At 35.3% G+C, this 14,970-nt stretch overlaps 1 protein-coding gene across 3 annotated transcripts in view; it reads right to left on the bottom strand.

The window, feature by feature from the left end:
- Positions 1-14,970, bottom strand: part of LOC120523176 (calpain-5-like) — a 223,293-nt gene that overhangs the window by 115,825 nt on the left and 92,498 nt on the right. For 2 of the 3 annotated variants that reach the window (XM_039744219.1, XM_039744220.1), the window contains one exon: positions 10,259-10,433. In XM_039744219.1, the coding sequence (XP_039600153.1) occupies positions 10,259-10,433 (175 nt within the window). Of the gene's footprint in view, positions 1-10,258; positions 10,434-10,684; positions 10,708-14,970 lie in introns of those variants that run through there. The other variant, XM_039744221.1, reaches the window with a different exon arrangement.

Raw genomic sequence — 14,970 nt, 5'->3', positions numbered from 1 at the left:
GAGATCCTGAATTTTGGGTTTTCATTAGCTATAAGCCATAATCTGCAAAATGAAAAGAAATAAACACTTGAAATATCACACTGTGTGTAATGAATCTATATAAATATATGAATTTCATATTTTGAATTGAATTACTGAAATAAATTAACTTTTCGATGATATTCTAATTTATTGAGATGCACCTGTATAGATGAGAGATTGCATCAGAAAGGACAGGATATAAAAAGGAAATTGCATGAGATTACTCCAAAAACTGAAATCAATTTTAGTTAGTCATAATTAGGTATTCTCACAGTTATATCATGATGTGTGCACTATTCTAAGGTTCTATTTGTACGATTTCTTTTCTCTATTTATTTAAAATGTACATTTTATTTATTGTAAAAATTCAATAAAGAGATTATTATTATTATTATTATGTGAATTACTTATTTTGTTGCTTGCTTTTTATATTGTTTGAATTATTTGGTGGTTAAAATTGCTATGACACTATTCTAGATTTTAAACTAGAATATAGGTTGTTGTTGCTTTTGAAGTGAACCAATCAGTGATTTGTAGATTCGAGTCATTTTAGTGAACTGAACGAAATTAACTGAATCACTAAAAAGAGTCATTCTGCACATCACTATGTGTGATTGGGTGAAAGGGATTCTCATGCAACACTGTGAGCAGCAGCATGGAGCAGTGCAATCCAAAAAAGTTGAGTGATGAGTGGTGCCCCGTGAAAGTTAGCATGGCCTGCGACATTTAATCAAAAGGGCTCCTCACGTGAAACTCCAAGTGGGTATACTAAGAAGCTAAAACTGTAAGAGTACCATTCAGAAAACTTACATAGGGAGAATATGCAGCAGACAGCACCTGGATATGGCAATTGAACTGATAATGCCTGAACAGTGTATGCCACGCCAAATCAAAGTTATACTAAGTTGTAGTTCTCAGAGTCAAAACTGTGAATCAAGGTGCTCATATTCTGTATCACTAGCATTCTGTAACTTTTCTAGGAATTCCTCAACCATATGCTTTCTCTTTTGAAGACGACGACACTTCCCTAATACAAAACTTCAAGTTTTATTGCATATGAACCATGCAATCCACGTTCAGTCTTACAGAAGTTTCTTGTTTTATATGCACAGCTGTGACATGTAGTACAAGTGAACAATTGTAGACAACTATACATCACTGAAAAGGTGTGAAACTTAGCTATCCAATGGTAGTTAGTCTTTCACTGTATGTGGCGTGACATGGTGGGATCTTTACTAAAAGAACATTAACTCAGCTGTAACGAATCGTAATATACATGTACTTGCTAATGAAAGAGAACAGAAAACATGGGATCATTTTTTTTTAAAAAAAGAAGACACCTTTGGGTACCACTTTTAATTTTGTTTGAGTTGAGGGTGTATTGCAACATACACAAACTACTTTGAAAATTGTGCATAAATGGTTATGCAACACAAAAGAAAAATGTGATTTTTGGGCGAGTGTTCCTTGGACAAATTTTAGATCACAGCAATAAAACAAAAAAAAAATATTGTACGCTTATCAAAATTACATAAAATATGACCTCTGTGCAATATGTTTATTCATATTTTTAACGCATTTCTATCCAGTAAAAATCAACTGGTATCTGAGGAAACTGGTAACCAGACCATCAGGGCGATGATTAAATTAATTAATCTTTTAAGAAGAAGAAAATGTGATATGGGGCTGCACAGTGGTGCAGTAGTAATACTGCTGCCTCGCAGTAAGGAGACCTGTGTTCGTGTCCCAGGTCTTCCCTTCGTGGAATTTGCATGTTCTCACCATGCCTGCAAGGGTTTCCTCTGGGTGCTCCCATTTCCTCCCACAGTCCAAAGACATGCAGGTTAGGGGTGTTGGCTACACGAAAATGGCCCTGTTGTGTGTTTGTGTTTGCTCTGCAACGAACTGGCACCCTGTCCAGGGAATGATTGCCGACTTGTACCCTTTTCCACTTGGGATAGGCTCCAGCAACCCACTGCAGCCCTGTTCAGGAATAAGATGTTAGCAAATGACTTTAAAAATGATATTCTGATAACCTTGAAATCAGCGATGAAATGATTGTCTATAACACCACAAATGGCAGCTTGTGCCACTTGAAACAGTGAGGCTAAACCAGTAATGTAAAGATTTGATACCACAATGTAAGGCTGAATGAAGGTTTATAGAAGGGAAATTACATGATGCACTTTTCATTGTAAAGGTTGAGGAAGAAGTGAACAACAGGAATAAGATACTGTACCTAATCAAAAACAAAGTCCTGCTCTGTCATTTACTGTATTAAAAGAATGCAAAACAAAATATATACCCATAAATTTTAAGTAACCTTTAGTCTTGATAAGTACAGTAATTAATGGAATGATATAGAAACAAGTACTTTGACTGACTAAAGATCAGAAAGGTCTTTACTTTAAATATAATTTACTGAGAAGAAAAATTGTCTCTTTAAATATGCTTCAGCATAATACATTTATTACAAAATATTTTATTACTATAAATTAGAACACTTGAACAATATAAACAACAGGCCTTTCAGCCCAACAAAGCTCATCAGTCCTATCCACTTATTTCTTCTAAAATACAGTAACTGTCTACTTTATAAAGGTCCCTAAAGTTTTAATGTCTACCACACTGCTTAGTAACTTATTCCATGTGGCGATGGTTCTCTATGTAAAGAAAAAACTTATTGTTTCCATGATATTTTCCCATAAGTTTCCAAGTGTGTCCCCATACTCTAGCTGAACTAATTTTAAAGTAATAGTCTAGATCCATTGTACTAATTCCCTTCTTAATTTTAAACACTTCAATCATGTCTCCTCTTAATCTCCTTTTGTCTAAACTTAAAGGGCTCAGCTCTATTAATCCTGCCTCATAAATCATCTCCTGTATCCCCTGGAATCAGCATATTCACTCTTCTCTGGGCTTTTTCCAATGCTGCTATGCCTTTTCTGTAGCCTGAACAGCAAAGCTGTACACAGTGCTCCAGATGAGGCCTCACCAATTGTGTCATAAAGCTTTAGCATAACTTCCTTGAACTTGTATACTTTCGATTTTCAGACATCCCAATGTGCATTTAAATCAAACATTTCTACTTCTTATGTGTAATACTTTATATTTACTTACATTAAATTTCATTTGCCACAAATCTGCCCAAGCTTATATGCTTTTTAAGTCGATCTGTAATGATTCAACAGAGTCTAGATTTGCCAATCCACCTAGTTTAGTATTATCTGCAAATTTAGCATGCATACTAATTATATTTCTAGCCAAATCATTTTTATATATTAAAAATAGCTGCGGCTCTAGCACATGTGGGACACCACTCTAAACCTCACCCAATTCTAAGTAGGTTCCTCGTACCATAACCCTCTGTTTTCTATATCTGAGCCAGTTTTGCACCCACCTACACACAACACTCTCATGTGATACCTTATCAAATGCTTTCTGAAAGTCAAGATAAATAAAATCCTATGCAACACTTTGATCTTATCCTTTTGTTGCTTTCTCATGAAATTCCAGCATGTTAACAAATATGATATTCATCTTACTGAACAGTCAGCATGGGTTCAGAAACTCCAGTTCTTGCCATTTGTGGCTCAATTTTATTTTTAAGTATTCCTTCCACTAATTTACCTGCAATGCATGTTAAGCTTACTGGCTTATAGTTACTTGGATCTGCCCGATCACCTTTTTTATATAACAGGATAATATTTGCTATATTCCAGCCCTTCAGAATTTCCCCATTGCACAGTGACTTCCTAAAAACATGCATCAAGGGTTTATACTGTGACCTCAAGGATAAAAATGAAATAGTCCTAGTGATTTGTTTGATTTTAGCCTATTTAATGTAAGCAGTACTTTTCCTTCGACAATTTCCAAGTCACTCTGTACCTCTTAGTAGTCTGTGTTACCGCTGTTAAACTGGACTACTAAAAATGGACTACAAAATTCTAAACTCAATGTTTATACTGAATGTCTGGCATGTTCGGTCCTTACTAAAGCCAAGCAAATCATTTCAACCAAGATTACAACATGCCTTAAGTAGGAATGTTTCAGCAACTGAGCAGAATGCAACAATACCTCAAAAAAGGCCTATTTCCAAGGTTAAAAGCAGCAAACTAACAACATCTTTCATATTTATAAAGTGGAACATGGACAACAAAATGTTACGTTTCCTTTAGTGTAAATGAAAATAGCAGTCAGGAATCAGACAGGTGTCAAAATATGTTAAAACAAAGACCCCCCAACCCATCTATCCTGAATCTCATCGTTTCTAGTTGTGATCACAATCATATGATAAAAAACATGGACACCAGATTGCACTTACCCTCTATAACAGCAGGGTAATGAAGTCTACAAACATCATAGCAAACAGCAAAATGGCAGCTCCCATGAAAAAAGTACAGAAAAATTGTACCGTCCATAAACAAAACCTTATATTCATCATTATTTGCCACACTAAAGCACATTCCTAAAAATACCAAAAACTTGATGTAAAATGTTTCATTTGAACATACTTAGTCAAATATTAATGAATATTCTATTCTACAAATCAAAGCATATTAGCCTGCTTAGATATGTGGCAATTTTTTTTAAGATTCTTAATAAACTATTTAAGCACAAAATCTGTAAGTACTTGAAAAATATCACTAATTTTGAGTCTTCTTCAATATTAAAATACATGGAAGGTTACAAACATTGCATTTTTTAAATGTATGTAATCTTCGAATATTAAGTTACCTCTGTACCTTTTGCAATGCTTTCCAGTATCTATTATAGCCTAGAAATCATATTCACTTGGGACTACTAGTATTCTCAGGGAGCTAAAAGTCACTTCTTCAGGGAAGGAAAACATTAATCCATCCATCCACCCGTTATCCAACCAGCTATATCCTAACTACAGGGTCACGGGGTCTGCTGGAGCCAATCCCAGCCCACTGCAGGGCGCTCGCACACACACACACACCAAGCAAAATTTAGGATCAGCAGTGCAACTAACCTGCATGTCTTTGGACTGTGGGAGGAAACCCACGCAGACACGGGGAGAACATGCAAACTCCACGCAGGAAGGACCCGGAAAGCGAACGAGGAGAAGAAAAAATTAATGACACAGAAACCAGCTGTAAAAAACACATCATGTCAAAGTAAATAAGTAGGTAATATTATAAACAATGAATAATAGACTTAGTACTGTTCTTTACAGAAAGTTGTATAAAGTAGAATTCTTTTATTCTTCTTTGTTTACTTATGCTACAAGTTAAGTGTATGATGAATGTTCACACTGTTGCAATCACATCTGATTGGGCATTCTTTCTAAACAGGTCAACATCTTATTTTTTCAGAAATCTGGTTATTGTTTTGCTAGGTGGACAACACCTTTGTACAACACAAGACTACCTGTATATAAATACACATAGGTGCGGCATTCCTACATGCTGTTTCAATGACTAACATACAGCACACATCAGTCCACAGCCAGGTACTGCGAGTGTACTGTATATTTGCTCACACAAAAATGTGAAGTGCAGCCCAAAGGAAAACAAACACTAGGAAGATCAGCAAGGTTCTTTTTATGCTTAGTTGACTTTGGAATTTGCAAACAAAGATGTGGGGATTTACTTTCAAAAAATGTCACATTAATCAGTTGAATTCTGCAATTCGTTTGTCTAAAGATCTATTCTTTTAAAAGGCAAACACAATTCTATGATGATTTATTAGCAGGGAGGGTATTTTTTAACTATTTTCCTCCTTAATTATATAAATATTTTTAAATTTGCCAAATACATTGTTCATCATGTAAAACCGTTCCAAGAGCTAAAAGTAGGATAAAACAGGACTTTTCAGTAAATATCAGAAGATGAGAAATACCTTTATTATAACGAAATAGAAATGGCATAAAGCAAAAAAGTCTCATCATTTTTTAGTGGCTGGAATGTTAAAAGGTATCAATTTTGATCTCAGAGGAAAGATGTAGTACAACATCTTAGTTCATTTAAGTCAGACATACTTTTCTTATAGGAGACTATAGGAGATTTAAATATTAAAAGTTCAAAGGGTAATTGGACAGTTAATTATGGACAACAAGACTAGATGAATGAAAATATTAACTCATATAGCAATCTAATTTGTAGCTTTTGAAGAGCAATTGCTATTTTATTATGACAGTGACAATAATGAAGGAAATGGAATTAATACTGGCTAACATACATGCACCTAAAAGGGATGATCAGAAATATATAAATGTTCTGTTTTTAATCCTCAATATCAGCTGTCAAAAACTTACCAAGAGATTATAACTACGTAAATACTATAGCTATACCTAGTACATCTTCAGCCTCAACCAGGCTATCTGAAACTTACTCAATTACTTTAAAGGTTATCAGGGATTATAAATTGTCATGGAAGTTTCTCTATCTGTGTTGACGATTTTTGTTCCATCTTAGTGAATCAGTTACAACTTGCTCCCTTCTGTCAAATTTTGCAGTTAAGAGTCAGACTATCAAGCACTACTACTTTACCTTACAAATGGCAAGTTAGCCAATTATTACTAGAGGATGAAGAATTTTCCCAAAATGTATGTTTATATAGTGTGAGATTTGTTAGGAAACTAATGCATCTTCAGCTATATCAGTTAAACTCTTTGGGGAAATAGTAAAATAATATTGGAGGTAATAAATAATCTCCTATGTTTTACACAAACTGTGAACCAGAAAGGCAGCAAAACTGATCAGATAACATGTCCAAAACAGAAGACAAACATAGAAGATCATTCATAATTAGAACTAAGAATTTATTAAAAAAATATACAAATATACCCAAAACACTATGGTAGTCATCATGTAATTTTTTCCTCAAAGAGAAGAAAGATAAAATAAAAAAATATATATTAAACAAATGTTTTCAGGCAATGAAAACTCAATTTAAATACCTATAAGTCACACAACTCACAACTGACAGAAAATGTCCACCTCCCCAGCGATCAACTCGCTTACTGTTTACACACCTCAATGTAAAAAGTTGTTTTATATTAAATTTTAGTAATAAAACAAAAAAGGGACTACATTAAGGCAATTTTTGAACTTGAGTACAAAATTAAAATTTCCGTCACAAGTAATGGACGAGCTTATTTTTGAGGCAAATTCAGCTTTGCAAAGCCAATGAAGACCCTCTTATTATTAAAGATTGCTCTGGTTTGGGAAAGAGTGCTCTTGGGTATATTATTATTATAAAGCCTGTCTATAGTATTTTTGTCGAAGACATAGACTCCTGTTTTCTTTAGCTTCTTCCTAAAACCTCTTCACTGGTGATTTTCATCCTTAAAATAACTTATATTTGGATCACCAAATAGGAAAGCCTTTCAGATTAAAAGTTACCAGGCACTTTTGCCCTTCTCACTTCAGTATGCAAAGAAAAAAAAAATCTCAGCGTCAGCAACTGGATAAAGCTGCCAAAACTAGCACGGTCCAAACTATTACTGTTTTAGCTCACATTGACTAACCTATTTGCCACAATGAATAAATATTGTACATACTGTACAATTGTGCTGTTATAAACAATCTGAATTCTAAAAAATACAATAATACACATGGACTGAGATATTAAAGCCTAATGTTAGTACATTTTCCAAACACAGTTTTAGTCACATGTTGCACGGCTATGCTTGAGCCCTAATTTGGGATCCAGAGGTTGTTTGTCGTGTGGTGGGTGCAGCAACGCGCTGTATAAAAGAATACACCCAAACTCTAAACTCTTTAATACAGTACATTAGAATAATTATGAACAGCAGGCATTCAGCCTAGCAAGTTCACCCTGTTCAACTAGATTGTCTAAAACAGGGGTGTCAAACTCCAGGCCTGGAGGGCCGCAGTGGCTGCAGGTTTTTATTCTGACCCTTTTCCTAATCATTGACCAGTTTTTTGCTGCTAATTGACTCCTTTTCCCTTCATTTTAATAGCCCTGGTTTTAAGGAGTCAGTCCTCTGAATTGATTCGTTTCTTCATGAAATGGCAGCCAAACAAAAATGAGATGTGAAACAAGCCGACAGATGAGCAGCTAAACTGGGATTTCAAACTCCAACCAATTTCACTACAACCAATGTATTAACGAGAAGCTGATTCTTGCTGTTAATTAATTAAGCCCGTTATTTAATTTTGTGGTCTGTTGCTGCTCTCATTCTGCCACAGAAGACATTTCCAAAACTGTTGATTTTCTGTTCGTCAAAATGTTTTGGTGACCTGAGAGATCAACCTTACTGAGACCTTCACTTTTCTTTATTTTCAGATATTGCACAGGTGAGCTGGTCATGTGGCAGCTCGTTTTGTGTCTCATTATTGTTTGGCTTCTAATTAAAAAGAGAAAACTAAGGGGCCTGAGTCAAGTTAATTAAAACTAAAGCAAAAGAAGTTAATTAGCAGCAAAAAAACAGGTCACTAATGAAGAAGATGGTTAGAATGAAAACCTGCAGCCACTGCGGCCCTCCAGGCCTGGAGTTCGACACCTGTACTCTAAAATATTAAGTTGAGGTTTAAAAGTCCATAAAGTTCTACTCTCTACCACACTAGCTGATAACTTATTCCATGTGTCTATTGTACTTTGAGTGAAGAATAACTAACATTTGTGTGAAACATGCCCTTCACAAGCTACAAACTATGTCCCCATGCGCTTGCAAAACTTATTTTAAAGTAATAGCTAGGATCCACTGTACTTATACCTTTTAGAATTTTAAAAACTTCAATCATGTTACTTCTTAATCACCATTTGCTTACACTGAAAAGGTCCAACTTCTTCAATCTCACATCATAGCTCAAAGCTGCATAAGTATGAAATCATCCTTTGTGGAGGACGGCCGGGATGCCCCTGTGATGGAAAGACCAGGGAAACGGCATATTCAGGGCAATACCTCCCCTGAAACACGAGAGGGCAACAAGACTGGCTTATAGCAGGGCCACGGGTTTGGAGCCATTGTGCGCCTGGACTGTTTCGGAGCCCTGGGTTGCAGCACTGCCGCCCTGAATTGCCCTGAATATGAACTCTCCCCCAGTCCTTCCATCACAGGGGCATCTTATAATTTACCAGTGACCAGTTTAGAAAACTCTTGCATGGAGCAGCATTTAAGTGTTTTTGGCCAAACGCTTGTTCCATTGAAATTCATGAGAACACTCATAAAACGCTGGTAAACGAAAACAAAATAGCATTTTGGAAGTGTTTTTAAAAGGTAGTGAAAACCTCTTCCTGGATAAGGCAAGTGCTGTTGTCTTCTAGTGACAACTATTGGGGGACTGGTTAGATAAGATAGATAAAATAGATTAGACAGATAGATCTTTATTTGTCCCCAGGGGAAATTTGGAATTTTTACAGAAACTAGCGACTTGAATACACACACTTTTGGTATCATCAGAATGACTATAAAGCAAGAAAATTAAAAAGAAAGAAAACCTCGGACCTGGTAGTCACGGTCGGGCATTAGGCAGGCAGGTATGTAGTGTGTAATCAAATGACAATAATTGAACAAAAATTATAAGTATACATTTAGTTTTAATCAGGTTAAAGTTTAGTACAGATGTTTCAACAAAGAGAGTGGTAACAAAGATCTCTTTCTCAGAGCAACATATAACATTGATTGGTATTATTGAGCATGTTGAACTGAGTATTATTACCTGTTTTAGCACTGAATACTTCAAATGTGTCAGTGATGCTGTGAAGCAAATAACATTTATCCCCTTTCTCCATACCTAAGAGCTAAAGTTACACAAGACATTCTGGAAACACAACTGTCACTTCGCAACATGACAGCACCTCACAGTCTGCAAAATAGAAATGATCTCAATCATATTTTCCCTGCAAAATGCTTCTTTAACATTTCTGGAAAAATACTTGAAACATGCTGAAGAACACTTGAAAAGCAGCTGGAAAACATCTGAAAAAGCCTGAGAAAGACTTGAAAATTGCTTGCAAAATGACATTTCAGCTCTTGAAAAACACAAAATTTAAAGTGCTCAACTGTGAATTGGCCCTAAAATATTAGACAAGTATCAACTGTACCCTTTTAAAACCTACTGTATAACCATATTGGGTTTGTTATGTCATAAGCTAATGTTGTTTGTCCCAAGTTAAACACCAGCTTTGTCTATAATTTATAAAAAAACAAAAAGGGTCTGTCCTGATGCTAGAATACAAAAATTACCGTTTCAGCAAACAGTTTTAGGATACCATTATTAATTGTTGACAAGGACTTGCTCACCTTGGGACGTTTCCACGTGACCCTTCCAATTTTGTTTCCAGAGTAAAAGAGGGATTTATCTGAAGCAGTGAATATGGGATCCTCAAACAGCACCTTTTTTTGTTGGCATTCCTTCTTGAGAACAGAGTATTGCTGGTTCTCATATGGCTTCACTGAAGAAAACATTTTTAAGGCTCTGGAAAAGATAGAAAAAAAACTCATTAAATCATAAATGTACACATCAAAAGTAAAAATATGCTAAAACTACAGGCGAGCTTAAAATTTTCAATATGTTTGAATCAATATTTTGAATTATACCTAAATCCATATACTGTAATACAAATATGAGCAAATTACACTAGTTTCTAATAATTACTAGGGGAGCATGTGGAAGATTAGACTCACAAGGTAAATTTGGGGACAGATGAGGATGAGGCAGTTACTAACCTCTCTTCCTTTTCCAGCCCTAATGTGGAAGAGGAACCCTCCAAAGACGAGCATCTTCCGGTCAATCGGCTATACAAGAAATAACACAATTGTTGATCTTCATTCAACAGACCACTACTGTCAGAGCCAGATTGCCCACAGAAGTATTACATTTACATTTGTTAATGCTCAGTGAAATGTTTGATGTTCAATCTTTTGCTTTTGTTTTTTTTTTCTTTAAGCATAGTATTTGCACTATCAAATTGGAATCTCAGTGGGACCCCAATACTTTACCCTGTCCTGTCTTTCCTCCTCATTTTATATACACAATAGCTGTCCCCCACGGTTCCACCTGTATAGTAGTGAAACAGAACAAACTATTAAAAAAACAAAACAATAAACAAGCAGCTATCACTAGCTAAGCAGAGGCAAGGTAGACTCCAAAATGCAAAAGGTACACCAACTCAAACGGAGGGTGGCGCATTAATGAGAAGGGCCCTGCCCGGCTCCCTACTTGTGACGTCAAACTTCCCTCTCCCCTCGGCCTGCAGCCTCTGTCTCGGATTACTGCGAATATATCACTCCTGCACGCGAACTATGATACTTAGCTCAATGAGAGAAGTCGCAAGATAAACTGGAATGTTCTAGCAAATTATATAAAAAAAAAAAAAAAACCTGATCTTAATCTGTTAAGTACTCCTCTCATATGCTAGCTAAGCGGAGGTAAGGTACACCCCGAGGCTGACGTGTGAATGAGGAGGGCCCCACCCAGCTCCCTACTTCTAACATTACGAATCCCCCTCCCCTCAGCCCGCAGCCACGGTCTCGGATTAGTGTGAATAAATCGCTCCTGCAGACGAACTATGATACTTAGTGAAATGACAGAAGTCGCAAAAAAAAAAAGAAACGGAATGTTCAAGCAAATTATAGAAAGAAAGAAAAAAAAAAAAACGATCTAACAGTTCTCTCATGAAAGGTGGACAGACATACAGGCAGATAAGCAGACATATAGAAAGTCATTGGATTGTATATAGAGATAAGAAATGTGGCACACCGTATAAATAAAAGGCATTTTAATTATTATAATTTAAATCAGAAAGAATTCAATACAGGAAACCAGGAAAAAATTTTAAATTAAAAACAGACCAAAACCAAGAACAGCATCTGAAAACAAAAAATTATTATTTTTGGAAATAGGAAAGCACTGTGAGTTGAACTATACAGTAGACCACCACTATCTTTGGGACTTGTGATGCAAACTAAAGGCTAAGTCACACTATGCGACTTTTCTTGCAATTGTCAGTCACAGTCTTCATTAACATAATCTTAGCGACTCAAAGGCAGTCTGCAGTGCACTCCGGTGAAGTGGATTGTGCATTATGACATTCCCAGCGACTCACTCCAACTAGTCCATGATTTAATCCAATAAAATTTAACATTTGATTTCATTGTTAGTCTTCGAGCAGGATCGGTTTGAATGAAAAAGGACAACCACTGAATTCTCATTCAGAAGTACAATGCATATCATACAGGGACCTCAAAAACAGAAGGGTAGCTTGTCTATCTGATGTCTTGTGTATTACGTTCAACAACAGAATGGAACAAAGAAAAAACAATGGTCGAGACTGTAGCTGCACTTGCCGTACCTGTTAACCCTTTGTAAACTGCCAGCTTCATCAAGACAGAATGTTATTAGCAGTCATAAAAAAGGGAAAGTCTGCCTGCATGGGAAGGTCAACAGTAAATGTGACATGTACCGAGATTTTCAGTTGTTTAATTTGACATGGTCTGGCAAAAACATCAGCAACTGCTGTCAGCAAGTCTGGCACATGGCCATGTAATACAACATAAGCTTAACAAATTAGAAACAATCTAATTGTTGTGCATGTTTAGATATAAAAGTTTGTATTAAACACTATTTGAAAGAATAAATATACTCAATTTTAGTATAAGCAGTGCACATTTTTCTTTATTTGTAGGCTTAGTAGTCCTCAACAAATAATTTAATTTTGCCACACAAAGACAGTAGGCATCCACAGATGAGCAACTTCCCTCAAACATGACAAAATGTGAAGATAAGTCATTAATCTGGTTTAAACAGCATCAATCACCATATGCTTTTTCAGTGATTTCTATAGCAGTGAAACTTTAACCATCCTGACAAGGAGGACAAATTAAGAGTCATGAGCTGCTTATCATAGAAATCGTTTTTTTTTTTGGATTTTATTATTTTAATAACAAATAACATTCCATACAAATAAGTCATGTTTTACAAGACCAGAGTAAAACTTTAAGCTAGCAAAAATAAGTAAATAGATAAATTAATAAATAATTAAAAAAAGAGGAAAAGAAAAAAGAAAAAAAAAAAAAAGGGAGAGAACCTGCGTCCTCAATTTAAATGCTTATTCTAAAATGTTATCGATTAGTTCCTGCCAGATTTTGAAAAAGTTCTGCACAGATCCTCTAAGTGAGAATTTGATTATTTTCCCAGTTTCAAATAGTATATAACATCAGTTATCCACTGACTTAAAATAGGAGAGTTAGGATTCTTCCAGTTGAGCAAGGCACGTCTACATGCCAGTAGTGTGGTGTAGGAAAAATAATTTTTTATAATAATTATAATTTAAGTTCCTTGAACCCCTCAACCAGGTTTGACCTACAGGATTATGAAGTGAACAACTGGTGGCACTCAATAACCCTATTTCTGAAAAAGATTTTAAATCTACCATAAAATCTGTTAAACCTAACAAGGTTCCTGGTGGTGATGGTTTTACCAGTGAATATTATAAGAAATACACAGCACAGCTTATCACATATCTTTGTTATACTTTCAGATTACCTAGAGAAATTCTTGAAGCATTTTTGGTCATTGTCCCCAAATTGGTTAATCATTCCTCAGCTCTAACAAATTTCTGGGCAATTTCTTTGCGAAATTATGACATAAAAATATTGTTTATCCTAAGATTACAGCCTCAAGATTATCTTTGATTTTGTTACTTTTCATCAATATTGATAGAGATAGTTTTATACAGTGGCATCCAAAAGACTGGGCACCCTTACTTAAAACATGTTACTGTGAACTACTGTGAGCCTTGTTAGGCTCCATGGGTGATGCCAGGGAGCGCTGCGGGGATTGCAGTGCCCTACTTTGTCAGGTTTCCCCTGCACCCAGAACTGCTTCCGGGCTACCGCAAATAATCCGAGGTGCAGCATAAAAGAAGCTTGCAGCCTTCATTCTAATAGTCAGAGTCAGGAGAGAGAAGATGAAGCTTGCTGGAGGAGGACTGGTGGCAGAAAGAAAGAGACAGAGAAAAGGAGAAAAGACAAAGGGATGTGTGCTTATTATTGTGCATTGGTATTGGGAAACACTTGGGAAGAAAACATTTTTGGTTTAAAAAAAAAAAAAAAACAAAGGCTTATGATTACAGGTTGAGATTATGTTTGCAAATCTAGCACATGCAAACCTGTTCTTTTGCAATACAAAATGTGGATTTGGACAGCATGTAGAATGCATCACTCTTATTTATTGTCACAGAATCTTTGACTGACAAAACAAGGCACCGCACTCAGAAAATCATCAAACCAAAATGACATCGTCCTTAAAGAATGACTCTATGCTATTAATATACAGCAGTAATAATCCAAAGATTTTGCATTGAAGTAGATTTAAAAAAATATCTTTCTCAAGGACTGCTGTAAAAATAAATAGGTGTCAAGCAATACAAAGCAGTAGCATTCTCAAGATTCAATTAAGGTTTAGTTAAGCACATAATTAAGTGGACATTTAAAAAAATGATCATAAATCCATAATTATTCTCTTAAATATTTATTTAAGTTAAACATTAAGAGTGCTGTGCATACCCTACCTCCTAAAGAAATAATAAATGTAATACATATAGTAATGATATGCTGTATTACATCTGCCAGGATACAAAATTATATATTTTACATTAAATAAATAAAGATGATATTTGTAATTTGTGAAATCAGATTTGTCAACATATAGGTTAATTGTTATCTTCCATAGTAATAAACTAAATTGTGAAATTATTGATCTGCGTAACATTTTCTTTTTTTTTTATAAAATTTAAGTATTTCTCTTCTTCATGAATATTAGTACTGAAAAGATTTATGAAATGTATCAGCCATAATTTCCAAATTACTTTGCCCATCTGCTGGCTTTTACAAAATAACCTGCTTACCAGCTGTGCATAATCTCCCAAGCCATTTTTAAATACTTGTCTGGTATTAAAATGTGAAATTCAAACATGGGCATTAAAATATGAGACTTGTTACTAAAGATTAAC

This window comes from Polypterus senegalus, chromosome 2, assembly GCF_016835505.1.
Source record: "Polypterus senegalus isolate Bchr_013 chromosome 2, ASM1683550v1, whole genome shotgun sequence".
Lineage (NCBI taxonomy): Eukaryota > Metazoa > Chordata > Cladistia > Polypteriformes > Polypteridae > Polypterus > Polypterus senegalus.
This window is presented reverse-complemented; position numbering and strand designations above follow the sequence as displayed.